Source organism: Amphiprion ocellaris, chromosome 4 (genome assembly GCF_022539595.1).
Source record: "Amphiprion ocellaris isolate individual 3 ecotype Okinawa chromosome 4, ASM2253959v1, whole genome shotgun sequence".
In the NCBI taxonomy this organism is placed as follows: domain Eukaryota; kingdom Metazoa; phylum Chordata; class Actinopteri; family Pomacentridae; genus Amphiprion; species Amphiprion ocellaris.
The window spans coordinates 22,365,884-22,389,611 of NC_072769.1; the positions used below are offsets into that span (position 1 = coordinate 22,365,884).

General features: G+C 44.9%; 1 protein-coding gene across 1 annotated transcript; it reads right to left on the reverse strand.

Annotated features, from left to right (window-relative positions):
* Positions 1-503: 503 nt before the first annotated feature.
* On the reverse strand, positions 504-7,822 carry dla (deltaA). The gene is made up of 11 exons (XM_023289502.3): positions 7,259-7,822; positions 6,724-7,026; positions 6,377-6,437; positions 6,026-6,283; positions 4,943-5,003; positions 4,707-4,837; positions 3,174-3,343; positions 2,679-2,895; positions 1,772-2,552; positions 1,562-1,670; positions 504-1,472 (listed from the first exon to the last, which is right to left on the reverse strand). The coding sequence occupies exons 1-11, from the start codon at positions 7,325-7,327 to the stop codon at positions 1,467-1,469; spliced, it is 2,166 nt and encodes a 721-aa protein (XP_023145270.1). The 5' UTR covers positions 7,328-7,822; the 3' UTR covers positions 504-1,466.
* Between the last annotated feature and the right edge of the window lie 15,906 nt (positions 7,823-23,728).

The following is a 23,728-nucleotide window of genomic DNA, read 5'->3' on the forward strand; positions in this document are numbered from 1 at the left end:
GGGGAATTTAAAGCGGTGATTGTGAGGAACATGTAAATTGACAGATGTAGAGTTTTTTTTTTTTATTTTATACTGTATGGATACTGTGAAGAGATACAACATCAGTTTGGTGCTATGACATAGTGAAAACACCATTAAAGTTATTTTTGGTGGAAACAGGAAGGGTGGAAAACCCAAAGTGTTGGAAGTCCAGTAGGCGTTACTCTACATTGGTCTGAATTTTAGAACCATGAATTACCTGACTTGCTCTTTAGGAGGAGAAATAGGAGTGGTAAATCTAGCGTAGGGACATTGTTTTTTATGAATAGGCCCCCTCTCCCGTCTCCAGGGAAACACTTTCAACTTCTGGCAGTAGCCAACAGTGTCGGCATAGAAAAGCCCACTATGGGGTCGCCAGGGGAAGACAACAGATGTTACTGATTAACTTTGCTCACAGACCCCTAAAGAAGTGTTTTTCAGAGTGCTTGCAGATGGACGAAACAAAAAATTGTACGCAATTAATATTTCACATTTAGCAATATTTATTTGGAAAAATAGTCTTGGCTAATTCCTTCATTCAAAAACGGCAAAGGAAAGAGTAACATAACAATTTGTACAGTACGATCCCTCTTAAATAACATTTTCTTAAAGTCCCATTGACCTGAAGTGCCTTTGCAAATATCATCATTAAAAAAAGCAACTTAAATAATCATAACAATCACAAATATACAATACAAAATAAAAATAACACAAAATCATTAAATTAACTTAAATTAAATCATAATTTTAAATCATAACTTTTTTCTCGTTTTTTTCTTTATTTTACAAAAGGACAATCTGTATCAAAAAGCAACATTTTATTATTATTTTTTTTAATTAAGACAAAGTTTTCATGTCCCAAACAAGAAAAGAAAAAATGAACAATACTATGTCATAAATGGTTGGGAGGGGAAGAAAACGCACTTCAGTTAACACAGTGATCAAGTATACATACAGTCTTCACAGGTCTAGTGATGGGTGCACAGCCTCGTGAAGAACAGGCCAGTATGGCCAAACATCCACCGTTTGATGCAGTTCCTGCGCTCAGCAACGGCGTGTGGGTTAGAGAAAAGGCCTGGGTGCAAATGTTGCAAAAACAAAACTCGTAGCTTCGAACGTTGTCGCCACGTGACAGTGTCCGTTTATATTTTACTTTTCACCCCCACTCCCCGATGAAAGGCAGAACAGAAAGCTAAGTAGCAGTTTACTTTCAACTGTAAACTTTTTTTTTTTTTTTTTTACCCTGCCAGTTCTTAACCCACAGGCCGCCGCTGCCTGCGCTTAGTTTCCAGTAGAGAACCAGCTCACTCTGAATATCAGTTAAACGTCTCAGTATCAGCAGCAGTCTCAAGGCGGGACACCTCCCCCTAGGGTTAGAGCAGCATCTGAAGGAGCATAAAAACTCTCCCATAGAGCAAATGAGCAACGGGCAGCCCATTGGTGGCCTGTTACACCTGGAGACACAGAAGACCAAAGCATTAGTTGGCGAACATCCACAGACAGACATCTAATTTCCACTGTCAGTAACACATGGAAAACTTACCTCAGTTGCAATTATACATTCGTCCTTCTCCTCTGACATCACAAACACAGATTTGTACTTGGTGTCCGCACATGCAGACGTTTCTGGGGCTTTCTTTTCTGATGCATCGCTGTAGGAATGAAAGAAAAACACGTTAGCTTATTCACTCTGATGGCCTCCATCCTACATTTTCTTTGATAGATTATCAGCTTCTCAGGAACAGTCATTTACCATTTTAAACGTTTGCTGCGTTTCTCCTCAAACTCAAATGAGTCCAGGGATTGGCACTTGTCCTCGCATGCTGCCTCCAGCATGGCCTCCTTAGCTGCTTGTTCATAGTTAACCTCGTGTACGAGGTTGTAGTCTGCAGGCGGGTGGCGGCTCTTGTAGCCGCTCCTCCCCGGTGAGGATCCCTCATCAGGGTCTCCGCTGCAGAAGTCCATCTTCTTGTTGATATTTTTGACACCTGACGTCGGCATCACACTGATCGCCAGGTCTCTGTCACTGCGGTGACAGTTGTTAGTCAGGTTATTTATTGTCTCTCCTTCAACTACAGTCTCTACTGGACTGCCGCGCTGGACTTTTGATCGGAAAAATCCAACCAGTACAGCGCATCCTGCCAGCAGCAGCAGCACCAGGGCCACACCGGACCCTATGGCCATCCAGGGCACTTCTGAGCCACGGATGGCGGCGTGCTCTGGGAGCAGGAACTGGCAGTTTCTGCCGCCGTATCCGGGAACACACGCGCAGACGTAGCGGTTGTTTCTCTCGTGGCAGGTGGCACCATTGTGGCAAGGGTTGTGCTCACAGCGGCTGATGGGGGAGCTGCAGTTGCGGCCGGTGTATCCTGGCGGGCAGGTGCAGGTGTAACCGTTAGGACCTTCCTGGCACGTTCCACCGTTCTGGCAAGGGTACACAGAACACTCGTCCCCAGTGTGGTCACAGTTCATGCCAGTGAAACCTTCTGGACACTGACACAAGTACGAGTTGACAAGGTCCACACAGCGTGCACCTGAGAACAGACATGAAGCCGAGCATCAGCGTTTGGTCCACAAAGTGCTCTTATGCCTTAGTTGATATTTTCTCTACACATCTCCAACAAGAAAAAAAACAAATTCTGTCGGCTATTCACTGTTACCGTTGGAGCAGGGGCTGGAGGTGCAGTGGTCAATCTTCTTCTCACAGTTGAAGCCTGCATATCCTGTGGGGCACTGGCAGAAGTAGCCTCCGTCAGGGTTGTCAGCACAGCGGCCACCGTTGGAGCAAGGCCCATCGGCACACGTCATGGCGCTCAGCTCGCAGTTGTTGCCATAGAAACCGTGAGGGCAAGTGCAGGTATATGTGTTTTCCAAGTCCTGTGAGGAAAAAATAGAACAGACTTCACATCAAGATCTGCTTTACTTCAGCATCAGCTACAAACTGCTCCCAGTTCAATTTTAGCTTGCTGCACTAGTTCCATTATTTTACATTGTTTTCTGGAAGCTTTTCGGGGTTGATGTGTAGTAAAGCACAGAAAACATAGCTGTGACAACGGCACCAGGCTGCCTACAGATATCACTGGCACTGAGCCCCAGTTAACAGGATGTCTCTATTCTTATTCCAAGTTCATCTCAGAAGACCCGACAGCACTTACAGTGCAGCTCCCTCCGTTGCGGCAGGGGTTTCCAGCACATTCGTTGACCTGGATCTCACAGCTGGCCCCAGTGAAGCCGGGTCTGCAGGAACAGGTGTAGCTGCCCTGACCAGTGTTGCTACAAGTGGCTCCATTCATGCAGGGCTTGTGGTGAGTGCAGTAGTTGAGATCTGGAAAGACACAGCAGCACATGTGGATTAGCCACAGCACAACACATGGCAGGACGACAGCAGCAGCGACAGAAAGTCTTTTTGTCCTCTGGCACACATGACTATTCCTCTTCTTCCAGCGGTTTTTTGTTTCCTCGCCCCCTGTCTTTGCGGTTCTTCTAGAAACAACTGCTGCTCTGTTGTTGTTTCTTTTCCATAGATTTTGATGTCGACTTTTTACTTTTTTGAACAGTTTTAATTGACGACAAACCAGTGGGATAGCATACTGTTAAGATCTCATGCCAAACTTCGCAAATCTTCTCTCTCCTTTTGTTGTTGATTTTCTCTCTTTTTTGAGTAAGCAAGGTTTTGGTGACTTGGAACAGACTGACTTGCAGAAAAACATGTTATTTCCATTTCAAAAGATACCAAGGTGCCAAGAGAAAGCACTGTATTTTTTTTTTTTTTAAGAATAGGCTACATAAAACCATCGTTCAACAACATGTCTGAGACCTTCTTCAGAAAGAAACATAAACACTGACATGTTGAAGCAAGAGCTTTATGCAACCTGGACATCTGAAAACCTTTAGATCCTGCCCTGCTGAAATGATGTACATGTATTAATTATGGATACTATGGTTTGCAAGTTTTCTTCACTGTTCGCTATCAGAACTGTGTCATCTGCATAATGTACACTACCGTTCAAAAGTTTGGGGTCACTTCGAAATGTCCTGATTTTTGAAAGAAAAGCAGTTTGTTTCAATGTAGACTTTCAAGATTTTGAAAGATTTTCTGATGTGGTGAGTCAAAGTTTTTTAACTATTTGGGCCGAAACACTGTCTGGCAAACAGTAGCCACTGCACATTAACTGCTAATACTGTTCCACCAGTGAAGCATGGTGGCGGCGGCATCATGCTATGAAATACACTACCATTCAAAAGTTTGGGGTCACTTAGAAATGTCCTTGCTTTTGAAAGAGAAGCAGTTTTTTCATTGAAGATAACATTAAAAGAATCATGAATCCAGTCTAGACATTGTTAATGTGCTAAATGACTATTCTAGGTGGAAACAGCTGATTTTTAATGGAATATCTACATAGAGGTACAGAGGAACATTTCCAGCAACCATCACTCCTGTGTTCTAATGCTACATTGTGTTAGCTAATGGTGTTGAAAGGCTAATTGATGATTAGAAAACCCTTATGCAATTATGTTAGCACATGAATAAAAGTGTGAGTTTTCATGGAAAGCATGAAATTGTCTGGGTGACCCCAAACTTTTGAACGGTAGTGTTCATGCCTAGATGCCTTTAAACCAGCAAACCACCAAATCATCTGGTTGCCTTCCTTTCTGTGTGACCCCATCTTATCACAGTCTCTCCTCACCTTGGTTGCAGAAGAGTCCCCCCCAGCCCTCCTGACAGTTGCACTGCCAGGGCTGCTGGCAGGTCCCATGGAGGCAGCCCGGGTAACGAATGCACTCGTCGCAGTAGCGCCCTTTGAATCCCACTCTGCACCTGTTGTTGTCCAATTAGGAGGGAAACACCGGTCAGTCCACTCACATTACCTCATGTGTCTCACTAATTAATTAATGCCCTGGTGAACTGGTGGAGAAAACTTACTTGCACTCTCCGGGTTTCTCACAGAAGCCGTGCTCTTCATCGCAGCCAGGCAGACAAATCGCTGTACGGGCAGAAAAATGTGCACTTTTTAGACAACTTGTTCTTCGTTTTGTTTTTGATTTTGAAGATGACAAACCTAAATCCTCACAAAGTCATTAAAATAAAAGAAAGGAGCGGCTCCTAAACCCATTAGTTGTTACCTTAAGCTCAATCTCCTTATCACCATGGAAGAATTTTCTGCTTAACATAGTGTAGAGACAAAGGAGGGAGTGTGTGAATGTGTGTGTACCACCAGAATACACGCACACACACACACACACACACACACAGAGAGAGAGAGAGACCCCCTCAACTCACCCCACCACCCTTTTTTTTCTTCTTCGCTGCGGGTCAAAACTCTTTTATTCATTCTGTGTGCCTACACACACACACACACACACGCACACACACACACACACACACACACACACACACACACACACTCCCCTTAATGTCTCGGATTGGGGCAGATAAGAGTGGACAGCTGGCGAGTGTGTTGCCAGTGCGCGACAGCTGCTCCATTGTCTCCTCTCTGCCGGCAGCTGCCCACTTCAAACAATACCTCCCCCGCCTCAGCCAATCAGCGCCCGGCCCACTCCGAGAGTAACGAATCGGAAGGTAGCATGTAAATTTATGGCACGCGTGAGATTATTCCCAAAAACTTTCCTTAGAATAAATCAAATGGTCGTGTGTGTTTGTGTGTGTGTGTGTGTGTGTGTGCGTGTGTGTGTGTGTGTGTGTGTGTGTGTGTGTGTGTGTGTGTGTGAGTGAAAAGGAGGAGGAGGGGGCTGCGCGTGGTGTTTACGCACAAGTTGCCTTCTAACGGCACTCGGAGTATCTGACTACAGACCCAACACAGAAATTAACTTTAAACAAATAAAACATCATCGTAGAATCTGTTTTCCTGAAATTTAACAGACACACTTTTATTCTCTGTCTGATATGAATTTTTGAAATTATTTTTAGATTATACATTAAACTTTTTCCACCACCCCGTGCGTATTTACGCACACACGTCTCCAACAAACAAATTCTCTGACTCACGTTCAGTGCAGTACTGGCCCTTCCACCCGGCGTCGCACACGATCTCCCCGCGCTCTCCACAGGTGAAATGTCCGAAGGCGTCGTCTCTTGGCCGGCAGAACACCGAGCATCCGTCCCCGTAATAGTGCTCGTCGCACACGAACCGATACGAGTACTTGAGTTCAGTCCTTCCTCCGGTGTGCAGGTCCTGGGACCACTCCTCTCCCACCGTCAGATGCCTCTGGGTGGTCATGGTGCTGATGACCCGGTCTGGGTTCTCTAAAAATGCGCGTTTTAAAGCATACAGTGAGGAGTGGAGAAAGTGCGTAAAAGTGAGAAAAACTGAAAATGGGAATGGGGTTTAGTTCCTACCTGTGGAGAGGTCGTCTTTGGAATCGGTGTGTAATGCTTCAATGATCAGCGAGAAGGTCCCCTGGGAACACAAATGGCTTCATGAGACAGGTGGCCAGCGGAGATGTGGCGATAACATCAAGCAAAGGCCCGAGGCGATTGTGCCATACACTCACTGCCCTGAATACAAACTGCCTCACCTGATCCGGTGAAATTAGATACCTGTAAACTTTCTGCGCTCTCAGTTCTGAAGCTGCGGTCAGAAATCGAGCCGTTGCGCATTTTTACGCACGGATTTACCAGAAATGGCGCGATTTCGCCGCTTCGTCTCCTACTGTGCTGAAAGTGACATGAATGACTGTATTTACCGGCCACGTGAAGCCGAAGTTAATCCTGATGGGGTTGCTGAACGAACTCTCCGGGATGACATCGGGGACCTGGAACGAGTTGGAGCCGAGGACGGGCGTCACAGCTCCGCCGTAGGTGCACGGAGGCTCCGGGGAGGCGTTGGGCTGATAGTGCTTCAGACAGATCCTGAAGAAGGTTTTACATTCACACTGCTGCTGGAAAGACGAAGCCAGACCTCCTTTACAGCAGTTTTTGTTGCCCTGTATTCCCTTCTTGTTTAGAAACTCCTGCAACTTCAGCTCAAACACTCCCGAACAAAACCCCTGCGGAGGAAAGCAGCTTATTATCATCAACTACAGTACCGCTGGTGTGTGTGTGTGTGTGTGCGTGTGTGTGTGTGTGTGTGTGTGTGTGTGTGTGTGTGTGTGTGTGTGTGTGTGTGTGTGTGTGTGTGTGTGTGTGTGTGTGTGTTGTGGTGGGATGGGGAGGCGGAGGGGTGAGGTGGGGGGGCTGATGGCGTATTGTTTGGAAGAAATAAAAGATCGAGAAGCTTACCTGGCACAGGAACATGGACATGACGGCGAGAGTCAGCAGGATGACGCGCCCCATATTAAATAAATACATAATAAATAATAAATAAATAAAGTAAAAAGTCTCGGGGCTCGGCTTGTCCTCAGGGTGCCTCCTCCTGTTCAATCCCTCTGAGGAAGATGCATCGAGCACGTTTCTGTCGCCTCACGGGGTTTTTCTCATCAAACGCTGTCAGCGGCGCCGCTTTCATTCATGTCCCGAGGAGCAAAAAGAGGATAAATCCCAAACCTTTAAAAGTTAAAAAAAAAAAAAAATCAAAAATAAAAGCACAAAAAAAAAAAAACACGTGAACTTGTGCTAGTGATTAAAAAAGCAGGAAAAAGTCCTCCGGTCCCGGTACAAAGCGTTAATCCAGTGTGTAAAGAGGAGAAATGATGGGCTCCTTGTTTGAGAAAGTGACAAAATGTTGAGCTTTTTTGTGTGAAGATCTTGGTCTAACCCAAGGACAGATTTGTCACTGGTCCAACATGCTTCCTTCTACCTCCCCAATGTCTTTCCTCACTCTAAACTGTGCGTCTGTCTCCAGCCAAAGGCCGCCTGCAGCCTGTTATATACGGCCTGACACATGCTATGGTAATAACATGCAAATAGACCCCTCCTCCCCCTCCTCCTCCCCGACTTCACCTCCCAATCTGGCCCGGCTCTCCACAATGGGATCCCATGCAAGCAGCCCAACAGCCTCCTTATTCCTCCAGCAGCACATACAGTGTTCATATCTGAGCTCAAAATGGAGATGTGTGAAAGTATTTTAACCGAAAAGGTGGTGAAACGGGACAAGATCTCACTGTGGAAAGTGGGATTGTGTGCGATGTTTCTGGTGTTTTCTGACATCTTTTGGTCTATTACATGGTAGAAGAGAACATCACATAAAGGGGTAAACTTAACAGTCGGGATTTAGAGAAAAGAAAAGCTGGAAATCATAGTCCTCCCATCTCTAGAACAAAGGATTAAAGTGTTCCAGTCAAATCAGGAGCATGGCTAAACTCTTCACATTGAAAGAGTTGCCAGATTTCCTCCTGGCATGCAGTTATTAATGACATGTGGTTGAATTGATCCATCCAGCTGTTGCCTCCCTGGACAAACCTCTTTGTTTTGTGCGTCTTAAGATGTTTTGAGTGAAATGCCAAAAAGAAAAAAAAAACAACAGTGTGAAGCTGATTCAAAAATCCTCCCCAAGAAGAGAGAAAAAAACATGTTTCCTGATCAAACCCTGACTCAGTTAATTGTTTTTTTCAGCCCTCCTCCCTTCTCTCTTCCTCCCTCCTCTCTTTCTCAGCATACACAACCTCTGCATTTTGGTATTTGTGGCTGTGGGAAGAACTTGATGCTTTTGAATGGACTGAAAAGACTAAAGAAAACATTCCTTGGCAGAGCTGTGCGATGAGGTAAACGACTTGAGGGGCTGGACTCCTGCTTTTCCATTTTGCTCTCCCTCTTCTTCTACTTCTTCTTCTCATTCTGCGAGCAAAGATAAGGGGGTGGAAACGCGTGTGTGGATGTGTGTGTGTTTGTGTGTGTGTGTGTGTGTGTGTGTATGTGTGTGTGCGTGCGTGCAAGGGGGTGCGCGCACCGGAGTCGCTCGCGTGGCCAACATGAGGGGGAACTTTTGTTATTGTGTGTGGTGCAGGAATAAGTTTGCTCTCTCTCTTTCCCTCCCCCCTCAGCTGTATGGTAATTCGGCCAGCACCTGCTCTCCCCTCAATAACAGCGTGTGCGCGCCTCCCCTGGCAGAGCGCGCGCTCACACATCCCATACACAATGCTGTCCCTCCACACACGCGCACGCTTTTCACTGCACATCAAACAACCCCGACCGGTCAAATATCGCATATATTTGTCTTTTTCTTCTTTAAATATTGACCAAATTCTAAAGAGAGAGGAGGAAAAAAGACAACATTCTCCTTCCATTATTTATGTGCGTGAAGGTGCTGCGTGCACGCCCGCGCGTCTAAGGAGCAGGGTGGTGGGGGTTGTTGCTTAATTAGGTCCTTCATTGGATGTGTGATTTTTCTGCTGTATAATGGGCTCTATTGCAGGCTGCATGCGCGGGCTGCGGCACCATGCATTGCGTCACTGTGTTCAGATATGCACGTCACGGCCGGTGCTCTGTGACGTCTGACTCCGGTGTTTGTTACCTGCCGCCGTCCCACACACCGGCTGTCGGCCTCACCCCTGCCACCTACCCTCCTTCCCCTCCTCTCCCCCAAATTACCTTCACCGTGACGTCATAAGAGCGCTGGTGTGCGAGGTTACTGACTACCGCTAAACAAAGTCCTCCCCCACTAATAAACCTGTCCATCTCCGCCACTTCTCAAACCATGGCCATCACGATTAGAGACGAGAGAATCAGTTCGGCCCAGATTTCACTCGGAGGCTTCTGTAGTCTTTCAGGGAGGCAGTCTGAGATGTTTTCCAGCTTCTGAAGCATCCATGATGGACTGACCTCAGCTTGGTGCCACACTCAACCTTTAACTTCTGCCACTCAGAATGTAACCTGCATGTTCACCTTCCACTATGACTGTGAAGTTTGTATTAAACTTCAACTGCGTGGTTCAACTGCTATGAAGAGTGGAATCAAACCTGAGCACAGTGCACCAAACCAAAGCTCATTCCTCAACCTGTCAACACAACAACCCCGCCGTCACTTTTTCACTGAGTTTTCGCACTTGACCGCTGAAAAACAACAAGCAATCAAAAATCAGGAGCGACTTTTGGACACTGCCGTCTCAGTACTTTCTGCCTCTTTTCTGCTGGCTGAGCTCTGACTGTTTAACTAAAGTGCTACTGTAGGGGGCTGCTGTAGTTTAACTCCTGCCCACCAGTAGCTGCGTCAAACAAAAAAGGGTGACTCGGGGTCTGACTATTCATCCATTCTCTGCGCTTTAATTTCCATTGATTGTGAATGCAGGGGGGAGGGAGGAAGGGGGTCTTCAGTGAAGGACCACGACACGCCTTCAGACGCGGACAGACCCTTACAAGCCATCTGCCACTAACTACCCCCCTCCCTTGCACATCCAGAAAACGACGTTTATTTCCCTGCTTCCCTCCCTCCTCCTTCCCTCCTCCGGCCTGAAGCGCACGTCTCTATGCGCCTCTGTCCACCGGCTCCGTCTACACTCAACTGGAAGCATGTTAAAGGACCTGTAACGGTATGGGCCCTCCGGGGCCATATGGCGAGGGGGAAGCCAGAAGAGTTTTTTTTTCTTTTTGGTCCCCGAAGAGGAGACACCACATGGCCACTCGTGGGAACGTAAACACGGCGCGCATCACACGATATCGATCATAAGAAGCGGCGATTGGGGAAGGGCAGGGGAGGAGGGAGGGCGCCGATGTGTGATGATCAATTGATTTTTGTACACCGATACCTCATCAGTGCAGAAAATATTGACACGTTGTTACCCGGAGTGAAAGCTTTCACCCCGGGAGGAGCGCGGCGAGCTCAGATGGCGCCAGTGTAGGTGGTTTGGTTCTCCGACTGATGCCGGAGGAGAAGATTCAGAATCAACGCTGCCAGGGTTGGATGGACCTGAGGGGGAGGAGAGGATGGGAGAAGGGGAGGGATGTCTTATAGAGGCCGCCCGTTCTAAAATGTAGGCTACTGAAACCGTTAAGGAAATGACAGAAACGCTTTTACGCACGATTCCCCCAAGTCCTTAATGGTGCTCATGGACAAAAACACTATTTTAACGTGATGAAAAACGACTGTAATAGTCACACAGAGAATAAAAACTACTTAAAAGTGAGCGTATGGTTGTTTTAATACAAGCCATTTAAGTACAATCAGAAATTAGTTTTCTGTTCATATTTCTGAAATAAACAACTGAAGTTCGTTATCCGTTGGGGACACATTAAGGCCGGACCTGGGCTGTCTCCTTTTCTGTTTTACCTGCTGATACCCAGAGATCAACAGGCTCCTTTGTGTCCAGATCAGATTACTGTGGCCAGCTGCTAGGAGAGGGGGCCACAGGCCAGATCCGCGTTTCCCCAGGGCACTTCAGGGTTCCGCCGAGGCTCCCCACGGCTTCCCACGGCTCTCCGGGGCTCCCGGTCCGGGCTGCTGTCTCATTTGCATACGTTGCTGTTACTGGAGACGTGCTGAGCTTAAGTTTATGGGAAGAGTGCCTCAGTAATTACGTGGGGGGCCCAGAGACGCGCCTGCAAGTGTGCGTTGGAAGTGTGTGAGAGAAGGGGGTGGTGTGTGTGTGTGTGTGTGTGTGTGTGTGTGTGTGTGTGTGTGCGCGCGCGCGTGTGTGTGTGTGTGTGTGTGTGTGTGGTGGTGGGGTGGGGGGGTAAAGCGGGAGCTGTACGTGGCCAGTCGCGTGCCAATGTTTATGAAAACACATCTGCCGTGCACCCCGGGGTGACGCACTGCAACATATGTGGGTCTTTATGAATAAAATCGATAATTCAACAACTGATACTGTACGCAACACGTTTACCCACAACAAATACTGGTGTTAGCTTTGACAGCGATCACCCTGCCTTAATGATGAGGGGCTTAAGACTTAAACTGAAAAACTCATAAATTGATCTGGTTACTTGTATTAAAACAAATCAAACCTATGAGCTCACTGTCAGCCATAGTTACACTGTAGCAGATGAAATGCCTTTAAAAATGTTTTACACTGTGTATTAAAATGTCTAAATGCTCGTCCAATCTGAAAAAAATAAATCAGAAAGTCCAAAATAGATGCTTTCATAATGCTGGGTTACACTACTGGTCAAAAGTTTGGACACATCTTCCCATTTGATGGTTGTTCTTTATTTTCATGACTATTTACATTGTAGATTCTCACTGAAGACATCAAAACTATGAATGAACACATATGGAATTATGTAGGAAACAAAAAAGTGTGAAATAAGTCAAAACGTTTTATGTTTTAGATTCTTCAAAGCAGCCACCCTTTGCTTTGATTACAGCTTTGCACACTCTTGGCATTCTCTCCATGAGCTTCATGAAGTAGTCACCTGAAACAGTTTTCACTTCACAGGTGTGTCTTGTCAAGGTTCATTTGTGGAATTTCTTGCCTTCTTAATGGGGTTGGGACCATCAGTTGTGTTGTGCAGAAGTCAGGTTGGTACACAGTTGACAGCCCTATTTGACAACTGTTAGAATCCATATTATGGCAAGAACCAATCAGCTAAATAAAGGGAAATGACAGTTCATCATTACTTTAAGAACTGAAGGTCAGTTAGTCTGGAAAATTGCAAAAACTTTAAATGTATCCCCAAGTGCAGTCATAAAAACCATCAAGCTACGACCAAACTGGCTCACATGAGGACAGGAAAGGAAGACCAAGAGTCTCCTCTGCTGCTGAGGATAAGTTCATTCCAGCCTCCAGCCTCAGAAATGGCAAGTTAACAGCAGCTCAGATTAGAGTCCAGATAAATGCCACACAGAGTTCTTGCAGCAGACACATCTCTACATCAACTGTTCAGAGGAGACTGAACCAATCAGGCCTTTATGGTCGAAGAAGAGCAATATTCCAGCATGATAATGATCCAAAGCATCATGTTGCCTAGAAGAATGTTTGGGGTACTGCAAAAAGAAAAGCAACACATCCGTCCAACAATGAGCAATTAAAAGAAATAGTCCCTGAAGAGTGACCAAAGCTGTCTCATGAAATGTAGTATTCTCCATAATGAGGAGGACTGAGTGTGTCATGAAAAAAATAAAAATTCTAAAAATCTAAAAGGAAAAACAAAGATTTGCATCTCAGTAATGACGGTGTGCTGATTTTTGTTGCATAGTTCTCGATGTGGGGGCTGTAATTTTAATATGGCGTCTCTAAGTCTTGTTTCTCTTTCATTTTTTAATCTTTCTGGTGTGATTTACAGGAAAGTGGCACTATTGGTATTTACTGACCAAGATAACAATCTCTACATTACTGTGTGTAAAAATAAAAGCAGAACAGATGATAGTGAAAATGCAATAAAACCACACAGCAATAAAAATAGTTTTCGGTTTTACAGCCGGGACACTGCCATGTCAGCAAGAAAACATAGATTTGCTGTCATCTTACATAATAAACACTGCAGAGCCAAAAATACATGGATGGCTGAATATTACATTCATGCATGTACAATATTTTATTGGGTAAGATTTTCTGCTATTTTAACAGCCTCCATTTGACTGCTTTCCACCAGATTTTGGAATCTCGCTGCACAGATTCACTCAAAGTCAGTCATTCATGAGGGTGGCTTCCTGTTGAGCGATAAAGCCTGGTGTGTACTGTGTAAAAAGCAACCAAGGCTTACTAAAGTGCTTTACAAGCTCAGAATCTGTGAGGAAATACACAGAGCAAGATAAACAATGACATATATCAAAGTGTCAACGCTCAACTACAATTAAAAGCCAGAGCGTACATATGTGTCTTCAGTAGGTATCTGAAGTTATCAAGAGACAGAGCGGTTCTAATTTCAACAGGCTCTAACCCTAACCCTAGAAAAGGCTTGGTCGCCTCTGTTTCCGAGCCTGGATCTGGGAACTTGAAGGACCATCTGATTGGCCGACATCAGCGATTAAACTGGAGCATGATCATGTAAAAGCTCAGATATATAAGAAGGTACCAATCCATTTAACACCTTGAAAACAAGCAATAAAATCTTAAAAACTAATCTAAAGCAGACAGGAAACCAGTAGAATGAGGCTAAAACTGAAGTGATGTGCTCCCATTTCTTTGTCCCTGTTAGAAGCCAGGCAGCAGTGTTTTGTACCAGAAGAGATATCTGATCAAGACCGACATACAGAGAGTTGCAGTAGCCTAGCGTAGATGTGACGAAGGCATGTTGTTGTGGGACAGATAGGGCTGTACTTTGGCCAACAGCCTCAACTGAAAGAAGCTGCTTTTGACAACAGAATGGATTTGTTTGTCAAAAATCACACCCAGATTTTTTGAGGAGGGTCGATTATAGATTTCGAGAGAGCCAAGCACACAGACGCAGTCAACTAATTGATCTGAATGGCTAAGAAACAACAATCTCTGTTTTGGCTTCACTGAGACAAAGAAAATTATTGTCCAACCATGATTTTAGATCATCTAGGCAGTTTAGTAATGGTTGCAATGAACCTGCAGTTTTGGGCCTAATTGGTAGGTAAATCTGAACATCATCTGTAAAACCATGAGAGGAAATACAGGGGTCCTTGGCTTACGTCAGAATTGCGTTCCTATGGCGCGACGTAACTCGATTTTTGCCGTAAGTTGGAACTCACATTCTGTGACTTGTGGCGTACAACCAGCAAATATAAACAAAGCCGTCTTCCTCGTATAGCACCGTGTGACGACGTATTCATCTGCTTCGCTCTCCAACTTGCTCCTGTGCACAACTTGTTTTAACATCATAAACGCCGTACATTGGAATGATGGAACAAGACTTTCTTAATAAATTTATGGGAGATGGCGATGTAACCGCGAAACGTCATAGGTTGAGGACGTCGTAAACCAAGGACCTGCTGTATTTTGTTTCTTAAACATGGACCCCAGGGGTAGCACTATCATTGAAAAAATATTTTTATTATTATTGCATTTGTGGATTATCTTACAAATAACTAATAATTGTTTAAGCTTTGGAATGGCAGAGAACTACTGTGATTTCAAAAAGATGCAGGAAAACATTGAATTGAATATTTCAGCATTTGATACAGTTCATACCAAAGATGTTGGATGGGAACAGAGTTCTGTACAGGGCAATGGAATTCTTCTACACCAAACTAGGAAACCCATCACTCTGTGGTTCTGGTTTAGTGTGGAGAGCATTGTTACGCTGAAGCAGAAAAGGACCAAACTGCCACCGCAAAGCTGGTAAAACACTCAAACAGCATTTCTAATGTATACTGTAGCATTTACAGTTACTTTAGATGCATACGTGAGTCAAAAATGACCTGGTGAGGTCGTTTTCTTGCAATATCTTTGTAATGAAAAGATTTTTTAAAATTTTTTTTATCATTTCATATTCCAGCTATTCCTCAAAACACGTTTTTGATATCATTCCATTTACATTTTTAAGTTATCTTTTCTACTTTTAAAGAAACTGCAATATTTGTATTACTACAACAAGGTCTTTATCACTGATAATATCATATAAGAGGTGATGCACAACCTTGGAGGGACGGAGAGCAGCAAGAGCTGGAGGAAAAGAGTGGAAAAATGTTAACAAAATGGATGCTGACATTCTTCTACTGCTGCCTTTGTAATATTCTTCTTTTTCAATTATCAAAATGTTCAAAATCTGTTATAAAGTGAAAAACAAACATATTTCAAACATGAAATCATTCTTGTGTGGACACAATTATAAAACAAAGAATAATACAAATGATTATTCTCAACCAAAATGACAAAAAAATGGAAAAAAAAAAACTCATTGATTCTTATACAGGTCGTTTCCGACCTACTTATGGAAGAGTGTCGGGTCCAATTACTGGATCATCGAAGGGTTAAGTGGAACACGTTTCAGGTCCCAGCACATCACACTACTATATATTTTCTTTAATCCAGAAGGGGTGCGACACACCATTTCTCACTCTTAGCTCTAATTTTGTCCCACCGAGGCCTAATCACCAGCATGAATGATGACAGAGTAAATGGAGGAAGTCCATCTCTCCTCCCCTCCCCTGCCCTCCCCTCGCTCTCTAACTCTCCCTCTCTATCTCTACAACCATGAGCATCTGCCCAGAAATGAACAGATGTAGGCACCTGCGTTGTGGGCCTACATATGCGCACGTCCCCCTCCCCAAACCCTCTTTCAACCTTCTATGGGACCCGGAGCCGACCACAATGGGGAGAGATCAGGGATGCAGTAACCAAATACTGCCTATCCCCCCAGGACATTCGCTCTGTTAGAGGCATTGTCACCAGTTATATCAAGTGGCTGCACCAAACAATCTGCTGTATGACTGCTCATTTGAGACATAACATAATTCAGAGGGACAGAGGGGGAGGGAGCAGAGGGCCTGGGTGCCGTACAGAGGTGGCTGCCTGGATAATTTCTATGGCTCCTATATGAAGTGGTGGGTCTTTTAAACAAGTGAGCACAGGTTTTCTTACAGTTGGGGTCTGACTGAATTGAATCCAGTCTTGGGATAAGTGGCTGTTGGGCTGTTTTGGAGGGTGTGGGGGTGGCAGGTGCTAGCTGGGGAAGGAGGATGAAAGAGAGGCTTGTCGGAGCAGGGCGGGTAAAGACCAGGTTACACATAAAAAGCCTTGTTTTTGTTAGAGAAAAGAGGTCCAACAGCCCACCGGTAGAGCAGTGGTGGATAATGGCGCCATAATAGCCCCATGTCCCTATCTCTCAGCTGCCGCTGGACGACAGAGGATCCACACGCACCTGTTGTCGTTCCCCTATTGTGCCCGGCAAGCGTTAGCGTGCTACACCTCAGGAATGCTCCCCATCCAGAGGCCGGTCTGCTCGTCCCAAGAGAGAGCTTAGCGACGGTGGGACGAGGGGAGGGTGTCAGGAGTGTGTGTGGAGGAGCTGGGGGGGCACAGGAACCAGCAGGGAAGCTTTAGAGGACGAGGCCTGGAGAAGGAGGGGAGGTAGAGGTGGGAGGAAAGAGAGGGAGGGAGGGTGGGTGCGTTCCTCCAAAGCCAGTGTCCTCTCTCCTCCTCTTCAGGGGCCTGTCCAGAGAGCCCTGTCCTAAATCACTGGCCCCAGGGGGAAGGCTCTCCATTGTGAAGAGATGGCCCCTGCAAGCTGGGCCGCCAGCTGCCACTGCTGCAGCGTCATGCCCCCCCGTCTCCACACACACACACACACACACACACACACACACACACACACACACACACACACACACACACACACACACACACACACACACACACACCTCCTCCCCACATCCCCTCCACCTTCAGCAGCACCATGACAATGCTCCCTGCGGCCACAGGCCAGTGGAGACCATTAAAAAGAATTTGGAGGAGACTCTTGAGAAAGGCCACAGCGGAGCAAAATGTTTTCTGCACAAACATTAATGATGACAAACTCTGAGCCGGGTTACAGTGCACGACACACTAACCTGCACACATCTGACTCCCAGCCCCCTCAGAGCCATTAAAGCGTAGAACGACAGATCAGAATTTCTGTGGGACAATGCAAACCTTACTGCAATTTTCTGGCTGATATTCCAACAGAAGTGGAAGCTTCGCTGATGATGCAGGACTCGATGCTCCCTGGGAATTTCGGTCCTTTTGTTTCCATCAAAGACCACAGCTCCAGATTCTTTCAAGTCAAGCAGGTTTTAACAGTTTTTCTTTCACTCTGAGACACACTGTCAGCACAGAGTGGTGCGTTCTCTAAAATAAAATCAAGATTTAAACCTTTGGTCTCAAACCGTAAAAGAGTTTATCTGTCATTGTGCAGACACTGTTACTTGTCTTATCAAGTCACATTTATTTTATTTACCTTTTTAACCTCCACCAGTATCAGTTCAGATACAGCCTGTGAAATACACATAGATTGTTGTTAGTCCACTTCAGACCTACAGATCCTGTTCAGCAGTGGTGCCAGGTTGAGTTACCATATGTGACTGCTCACCATTTTTACACTTTTTCTTACTTGACTCAGACCTTGATAGGATTTTAACTGTTAATTGTAAAATATCATCCAAACAGTGTGTTTCACTTTGCATCCTAATGCTGAAAACTTCATTTTTTTTCTGAGAGATCAAAAATCCTTTTTTTTTTTTTTTGGTATATTTTGCTACTGTACACTACCACCTAAGAGTTTGGGGTCACCCAGACAATTTCCTGTTTCCCATGAAAACTCACACTTTTATTCATGTGCTAACATAATTGCACAAGGGTTTTCTAATCATCAGTTAGCCTTTCAGCACCATTAGCTAACACAATGTAGCATTAGAACACAGGAGTGATGGTTGCTGGAAATGTTCCTCTGTACCTCTATGTAGATATTCCATTAAAAATCAGCTGTTTCCAGCTAGAATAGTTATTTACCACATTAATAATGTCTAGACTGGATTTATCATTCATTTAATGTTATCTTCTTTGAAAATGAACTGCCTTTCTTTCAAAAATATGGACATTTCTAAGTCACTCCAAACTTTTGAACAGTAGTGTGTTTCATAGCATGATACCACCACCACCATGCTTCACTGGTGGGACAGTTTTAGCAGGTGATGGGCAGTGGCTACTGTTTGGAGTTTGGCCCAAATAGTGAAAATTTTGACTCACCAGATCAGAAAATCTTTCTGCTTGTTCTTCTGGAGCTTTAAATGCATTCTGCCAAAAAAATAAATAAATAGCACTGGGTTACTCAGTTTGGCCAGACAGCAAATTCCACGTTGATTTCAAACATTGACTGAGGCCGCTGTGTTCAAGGCAAAACTCAGGGCTTCTCAACTCCAACCACTGTCTGGCAAACAGTAGCCACTGCACATCACCTGCTAATACTGTCCCACCAGAGAAGCATGGTGGCGGCATCATGCTATGAAATATATGTCAATCCTTAAGGAAAACCTGCTCCAGAGAGCAGAGTTCTGAGATTGGTGTGAAACAAATTTGAGGTTTGGACATTCACAGATGTGTCTTGAAAACAATCATCTGAAGCTTGACAGAATTTAGCAGGAAGAATGGAATAAGTTCTCAAACCCAGCTGTGCAATGCTTGTAAACTGTAAATATAAACTATGTGCTTACTGAAAATATTATATTAGCATGTTTAACTGAAACTACACTCAGCTTTTCATTTTACTTGCTTACAGTGAGTTTTCTGTACTGTGTGGCTGTGTGCTTGTGTATTTTAATGATATGTAGAATGTTTGTGTGCACTGATCAGTTGGTTGTGGAGGTAATATGGAGCAAGGCTGTTTAAGATTACATAGACAAGTGAAATATTGTTGTCAGTTCTGAGACTAGCTGCTAGCCAAGCAGAGAATGGCTGTGACTGACATTTGTCTTTCTTGTTCGGCTTCTGGCAGCAGGGTTTTGGGAGTTGCTGTAGTTTGCTTACAGTTGTTTTTAGGTAGACCGCAGAGAAGGGCATTACAATTACAATTTTGAAAGGAACTGTAACTATTATAGAACAACTTTAATTCATTTAGAGCAACTTCAAGCAATATTGAGCAACTTTAACTAATATAAAGCAACTTTAATTCATTTACACTAGCATTGAAAAGTTTGGGGTCACTTGGAAATGTCCTTATTTTTGAAAGAAAAGCAGATTTTTAATGGAATATCTCCATAGGGGTACAGAGGAACATTTCCAGCAACCATCACTCCTGTGTTCTAATGCTACATTGTGTTAGCTGATGGTGTTGAAAGGCTAATTGATGATTAGAAAACCCTTGTGCAGTTATGTTAGCACATGAAAAAAATTGTGAGTTTTAATGGAAAACTTGAAATTGCCTGGGTGGCCCCAAACTTTTGAGTGGTAGTGTATTCTTTAAATGCTTTGGGAGACAGTGTGGGAGCAGTAACACATCATTTAAGTTGCTTTGAAGGATCACTGTTTTTGTGAGTCCTAAACGTTGCACTTGCATCCGACGAGCCGTGCTGCCTCACCAGACGAAACCGCTGCAGATCCACTAAATTGACACATTCACAGACTTTTTTGTGCTCTTTTTTTTCATTTCATCCTCCCACCGCTGCCATCACCGCCGCAGCTCTGTAGGAGGATTTTCCCATCCATAGCTAAGGGAGGCGTGCTCCATTGTGCAGCTTCTAATGATGATTGTAATGATGGCTTGTCCATCTTTGATAAGAAACAGCACGCCCCTCATTAAAGGGCCCGGGGCCCCGGTTCTCATGGCTGTCGGTCCTTCCCCGGAGTCGGACAGCAGGCGAGGGGAGGCGAGACGACACCCGTGGCACACGCCTGTTGACCGAGCCACAAAGCAAAAGCGTGTGACACTCGCCCCACCCCCGCCGCTCCCATTGTCCTCCCCGTGGGTCCCACAGACAAGACCAATCCTGTTACCCTCCCACCCCTCATCCTCCCTCACCCGCCACCCCTCCTCGCATCCACAAAAAAACCACAACACACACACTGCTGTCCAACACGCACTCCCCTCCATCCTTTCTCTCTCCTTCACAATCAGTTTTACCAATCAGCTGATCTCTCCCTTTCTCACACATCCACCAGGGGTTGCCCTCGTCCCCTTCTCCCCCACCTCCTCCATCACCTCCCCCTTCACCATCAGCTGCCACGTAAGGTGGAAATCCATCATCATATGTAAAGAAGGTGCTCGTGCATGCTGCTCAGCCATTGCCATACACTTAACGGGGTGTGCTCGGTGGGTGGGGGGGGGGGGGGGTTGATTGGTCCAGGAGGGTTTTAGGAGGGGGGGGGTCTAATTCACTGATTCACATGCAGACAGTATTTCTTGGAGGAGGAGGGTGTGGCAGGTGGGTGGGGTCTGGGTTTTTAGGGATGCTGGACGGTGGTGATGATCGTGGGATGGAGGGGAAGATAGGGGGAGGAGGTGGGGGGGAGGCGAGGCACGGGGTGGTGTGAGGGAGGAGGAAGAGGAGGAGGGGTTGCCGCGGCTGCCGGGGTCAGGCCTGTGTGTCCTGGGAAAGTTGGGTTCTCCATTTAAATCTGCACATGTTGCGGCCTTCTGGTGGCTGCGTGAATGCGCACGGTGACAGATGGCCCCGGCCCATAACTATAGAGTCCGAGCACCCCGGTCCCCCGGGGGAGAGAGGGAGAGAGAGTGATAGAGAGAGGGAGAGGTGAGAGAGAGAGAGAGAGAGAGAGAGAGAGAGAGAGGGTGCAGGGAAGGAAGAGGAGAATGTAGCGCTCAGCTGATCCCATCAAAAAGAGAGATGAGGGACGGAGGAAAGGCAGAGTGAGGAGGAGGAGGAGGAGGGATGATGGTGTGTTTGCATCTATGTGTGTGTGTGTGTTATAACAGAGGAGGGGTGGGCCCTTAATCCCAAACTCTAAATTGAGTTAATGTATTTGCCTGGTCTGCATACTCCAAAAGGAGGCCCGGGGTCCCCAAAGATTCTGATTAGGTGTCTAGTTTATCAGATGTTGGAGGACGGGAGGAGGGGGCGACTGTTTGTACATGAGTAGAATAGCAGCTTTGTATGCTGTGTGTGTGTGTGTGTCTGTGTGTGTCTGTGTGTGTGTGTTGACAGGGTTTATGGGTTTGTGGGTGCAGTGCCAGCTTCTGGAGCTGCCCGATGTCTCCATTCACAGAGTTGGTGGATCTCTGCTGTTTCTCTCTGACTCTTTGTTAATCCTGTTAAGCAGCGACATCAGCCCCTGGTTAAAGATTATTTCTCACAGATTTAAGCCACTGAGAAGTTGAGAGATAGTTTACCCGTTGCTAGGAGGTTAACTTTAGGCTTAGACGTGGAGAGGGACGGCAGGTGTCGTTTCTTTACTGGGGTGAGGACTCAGGTTTTAATTAAAGGCCTTCTACGCTACTGTTCAAAAGTTTGGGGTCACCCAGACAACTTCATGTTTTCCATGACAACTCACACTTTTATTCATGTGCTAACATAATTGCACAAGGGTTTTCTAATCATCAATTAGCCTTTCAGCACCATTAGCTAACACAATGTATCATTAGAACACAGGAGTGATGGTTGCTGGCCTGTGGTGAAGGTGGCCTCTGTTTGAAAGTTCAGTTCACCCAGATCATAAAATACCAGTTTACCTCTTACCTCTAATGGTTTTCAGTCACTGAGATCAGTTTGGTTCATGTGACGAAACTGTCTGAGCCATAGACGTACTGCAGGTAAACAGAATTTCGGCAGCGGTGCTCAGAGCTTTGCAATAACTGACAGTTGAAGAAATAATGAAGTATAATTGTTCTGTCTTCAGCAGTAATCAGTATGAAGCAATTAAATAATCAATGTGGATCAACATTACATTCAAGAGAGAAAAAAATGAGGCACAAATAAATTAAGTAAAAATTATAGAGAAAAAAAAGCCTCACAATGTGCAAGAAGACGTCAGAGGCGACAGACAAAAACAAGATTCATGTTTATGTCTTTCTTCCTGTTCCCTCAACTTGTTCTAACATGCATTTAGAATATAAAATGACACTTATGTAGACAGTAGTCCTCTTATTAATATTAAATCTCAGAGACAGATTGCATCACTTTTCTCTGTACTGACTGACTCCAGTGCTATGGGAGGAAAATCTAGGTCTGCTGGCTGTTTGGGCGAGCTGACAATTTGAAGATGCAAATTGTCATCAGAGACGCAGACACACACCATGCCGCTTCACTGCAGGGTGTGTGTCTGTGTGAAATGGCGTCTTGCTCCCACTCAGTGGTGTTTTTGGTGCTGCTTTAATGCATGGCAACACATTCTGCCGCCCACACACACATTCACTGCTGCTTCCTCACCACGCTGTTGCTCTGCAGCCTCCTGGAGAACTGACACACTTCACACAAAAGCACCAGCCGGGCTTTGTGTTGCTTTTTGCTCACCTCGCCTGTGACGAGAGAACAAAACAAGGTTAGTTGGAAAAAATAGATAAATAAAAATGAGGACACCATAAGCCTGATACAATATATTGTGTTTTTCAGTAATTTAGGTTTATGCTTTACAAGAGACAAAGATGAAACTAATTAAAAATATTTTCAATATAATAAACACTACTGTTGAAAAGTTTGGGGTCACTTACAAATGTCCCTATTTTTGAAGGAAAAGTAATTTTTTGTTCAATGAAGATAACATTAAATGAATCAGAAATCCAGTCTAGACATTGTTAATGTGGTAAATGACTATTCTAGCTGGAAACGGCTGATTTTTAATGGAATATCTACATAGGGGTACAGAGGAACATTTCCAGCAACCATCACTCCTGTGTTCTAATGCTACATTGTGTTAGCTAATGGTGTTGAAAGGATAATTGATGATTAGAAAACCCTTGTGCAGTTATGTTAGCACATGAATAAAAGTGTGAGTTTTCATGGAAAACATGAAGTTGTCTGGGTGACCCCAAACTTTGAATGGTAGTGTATAATTATTCAGATTCTCAGATATGATGGAGCTGCCTGTCTGTGCAACTTCACATGAACAGAGCTCTTGTTATCTTTAACCCTTGTGTGGTCTTAACATCCTGAACACTCCCCTCGTCCTAAGGGTCAGAAATGACCCGCCTTCATTGAGCCTCTAAAATAAAGCAGCTTCATGGAATTGTCAACCCAAAATCTATTTTACATGAAGAACCAACCTGTCATGCATTACACATTGTGTAAATGTCTGGGTTTTCCCTTTACAGAGGGCAGAAAGACTGTATTTAATCAGTGGACGCCACTCATTTTATTACATCACACATTATAACTGTTTTCTTTACTAGAGTAGAGGTTTATTATCACTATTATTGCTGCTAAAGGTACTGTAAAGGTGTAAACATTATTTATTTAGCAAGAGATAGTACTTGTATATCCTAAGAAAGTACTAGAAACGTGCAGAAAGTGGCTTTAAATGCATTTTTGAAGGGAAACAACAGAGTACTG